Source organism: Otolemur garnettii, unplaced genomic scaffold (assembly GCF_000181295.1).
Source record: "Otolemur garnettii isolate 467f Iridium unplaced genomic scaffold, OtoGar3 scaffold00040, whole genome shotgun sequence".
Lineage (NCBI taxonomy): Eukaryota > Metazoa > Chordata > Mammalia > Primates > Galagidae > Otolemur > Otolemur garnettii.
In genome coordinates, this window is record NW_003852435.1 from 926,653 (window position 1) to 929,480 (window position 2,828).

A 2,828-nucleotide genomic window follows, 5' to 3' on the forward strand; every position below is an offset into this window, starting at 1 on the left:
AAAAAAAAAAGCCAAAAAAAAAGCATGTTGACAGGTTAACTTCACTTATGAAAATAATTTTTCTCTCTCTCTCTCTCTCACACGCACACAGAAAATCCATCAAAAAGTTAACACTGAGTATCTGTGGATTACACAGTGGGGATGATTTTCTTTTCTATATTTGTATGTGTTTCTCAAATTTTCTACAGTGACAAAGCATTATTTTTAAATATTAGGGGCAAAAACTAACCCCCCCCCAATATATTGCAAACTTATAATTAGCTATCATTGAGGAGTTAGTCTGTGCAGAAGACAAGAAAGCTAGTTCTATGTCCATTGATGGGGAAAATGGCCAGGATTATAATTCACTAAAGTCTTCTGTTCTGGAAGAATAGAAACCAGGTGATGTGACCATTAAACATGGTATTGCAATAAAAGAAGTTCAAGGGTATTCAAAGGAGGTCTTGGTCCCATTTTTATAGTTTGTGTTCATGAGGTCACATCGAGAGCGTGCCCTTTGACTCCGAGCAGCTCAGCTTGTGAAAAACAGACTGGAACATGATCAGGGGAGGATGGCCAGAGAGAGGAAAGTCTCGCAGGATGAATGTTGGGGAAACGGAATAGAAAACAGCTGACGTGGTAGCCTGCTTTAAAACCTCCCAGCTTTTGTTGTGTTCAGTTTTGAGACACCACCTACTGCTCCTGTGGGGAGCAAGCAATCTGGCAGTTTCCAGGCACCTTTGCTTACCCATATTTCCCCTCCTTTGCCTTGAGGCAGCTGATACTTGTTTCACCTCTCTTGGGGATACTGGCAGGATCAAAGATGATCATTATAAAATTAACAAGAATGAGTAGCAGCCATCTAGTCACCATCCAGTAGATTCCACGGGCAGAGTATTCACATCCCCAGTACCAGATGACAAAACAGACTCTGGGAGTTGAAGCCACATTTACAGCAAAGGTCTGGACTGGGATTTGAGCCTACATTTTTCTGACTCTAAAGCCCATTTCTTTCCGCCACAACTCAAATGGAAGACAATAATGAATATGACCACATTGCCACACTGTATTATCAAGTGTTAAATGTGTCTTTAGAACTCTGTGTGCAATTCTTAAATTTTAAAAAATCAAGCTCAAAGGCAAGTTATTAATAATAAATAAAACAATTCTGTTTAAAAGTCTCATAGATTTGACATACAGAAAATGAACTAGATATATGTTGTGTAGCTGTATTAGGATGAACTTGAACTAATAAGAAGAAATTGTAGGGAGAGTCATCCAGCTCAAAGTAGGGCAGAACAATTAGAACCAGCCTCAGTAAAGCTGGCTGACCCCTGAGGCTGGTGGGGGTGGGGGAGTCCCTGTCATTGTTTCACAGAGGAGGCTGAGTGACCAGCTGTCGGGGATGTTTAGTAATAATTTCTACATTGAGAGGGGCTGAGGCTAGAAAGCTCCTGACGCCCCTTCATTTTTTATTTTTTGTTTTTGTTTTTATTTTTTTGAGATAGTCTCACTTTGTCGCCCTCGGTAGTGCTGTGGCTTATAGCTCACAGAAACCTCGAACTCTTGGGCTCAAGGGATCTTCTTGCCTCAGCCTCCCAAGTAGTTGGGACTACGGGTGCTCTCCACAATGCCCAGTTAGTATTTAGAGACAGGGTCTCACTCTTGCTCAGGCTGGTCTCAAACTCCTGAGCTCAGGCAATCCACTGCCCTGGTCTCCCAGAGTGCTAGGATTATAGGCGTGAGCCACCACACCTGGCCCATTTTTAAATTTGTTTAAAGAAATAGTATCTCACTCTATTGTCTGGGCTACAGTGCAGTGACATCATCATAGCTTACCGCAGCCTTGACTTCCTGGGCTCAAGCAATCCTTCTGCCTCAGCCTCCTCCTGAGTAGCTGAGACTACAGGTGTGTGTCACCTCACCTGGATAACTTTTTCATTTTTGTAGAGATGGGGGGTCTTGCTATGTTGCTGAGGCTGGTCTCAAACTCAAGCGATCCTTCCTCTTCAGCCTCCCTAAGTCCTAGGAATACAACTGTAAGCCACTGTGCCTGGCCTATTGAGTCACCCATGAAGATTCTATCTTATAGAGTCCTTTATCTTTATTATGCAGTGGTTCCTGCCACATGCCTGGCAAGTTTTTCTATTCTTAGTAGGGCTGAGATCTCACTCTTCCTCAGGCTGGTCTTGAACTCCTGAGCTCAAATGATCCTCCTGCCTTGGCTTCCCAGAGCACTAGGATTACAGATGTGAGGCACTGCGCCCAGCCTTCCTAAAACCTTCAAATATACTATATCTTTTAAGAACGATCCCTTGGAAACAGCAGGATAAAAACAGTTTAAATTCCTTTGGCGGAGAAGAAATAGAACTTAGGTTCTGGTCAGGAACCGTTCCAGGGAGCAGAGGCTAAAGAGACTGTGACTTCAAACAACGTCTGCCAAACTCTGTTGCTGTCTAGAGCGTATTGGTACCCACCAGTTCAGAGGAGATGCTCTGTTTGGTCATGGTGCCCACCTCAGGAATGCGAGCCTTCACCTGCGCTTTGATGTAGCATTTCTCTCCTCCAGCAAAACGGATTCCTGTGATTCCCTGTGAAATAAAAGTTTATTCATCCATCTGTCCATTTGTTCATTTGTTCGATTTATTGAGTGTCTATTGTAAGCCAGGCACTGCTCTGGGTATTAGATATAGGGATGAACAGAGCAGATGGAATCCTTACTCTCTTGGAGCTTACCTTTCAGCATTGTTTACAATAATAACAAATAGAGACAAAGTCAGGTGGTGATAAATGTTATGAAGAAAAATAAAGCAGAGAGAGGGATGGGAATGACAGGATATGATACCGTA

The 2,828-nt window shown here is 42.9% G+C and overlaps 1 protein-coding gene across 1 annotated transcript in view; it reads right to left on the reverse strand.

The window, feature by feature from the left end:
* The window catches only part of CNMD (chondromodulin), a gene marked incomplete at its 3' end in the record, with an annotated part of 35,696 nt that overhangs the window by 13,384 nt on the left and 19,484 nt on the right, over positions 1 to 2,828 (reverse strand). Inside the window, exon 4 of the mRNA XM_003790166.2 lies at positions 2,457 to 2,570. Within this exon, the coding sequence (XP_003790214.1) occupies positions 2,457 to 2,570 (114 nt within the window). The remainder of the gene's footprint in view (positions 1 to 2,456; positions 2,571 to 2,828) is intronic.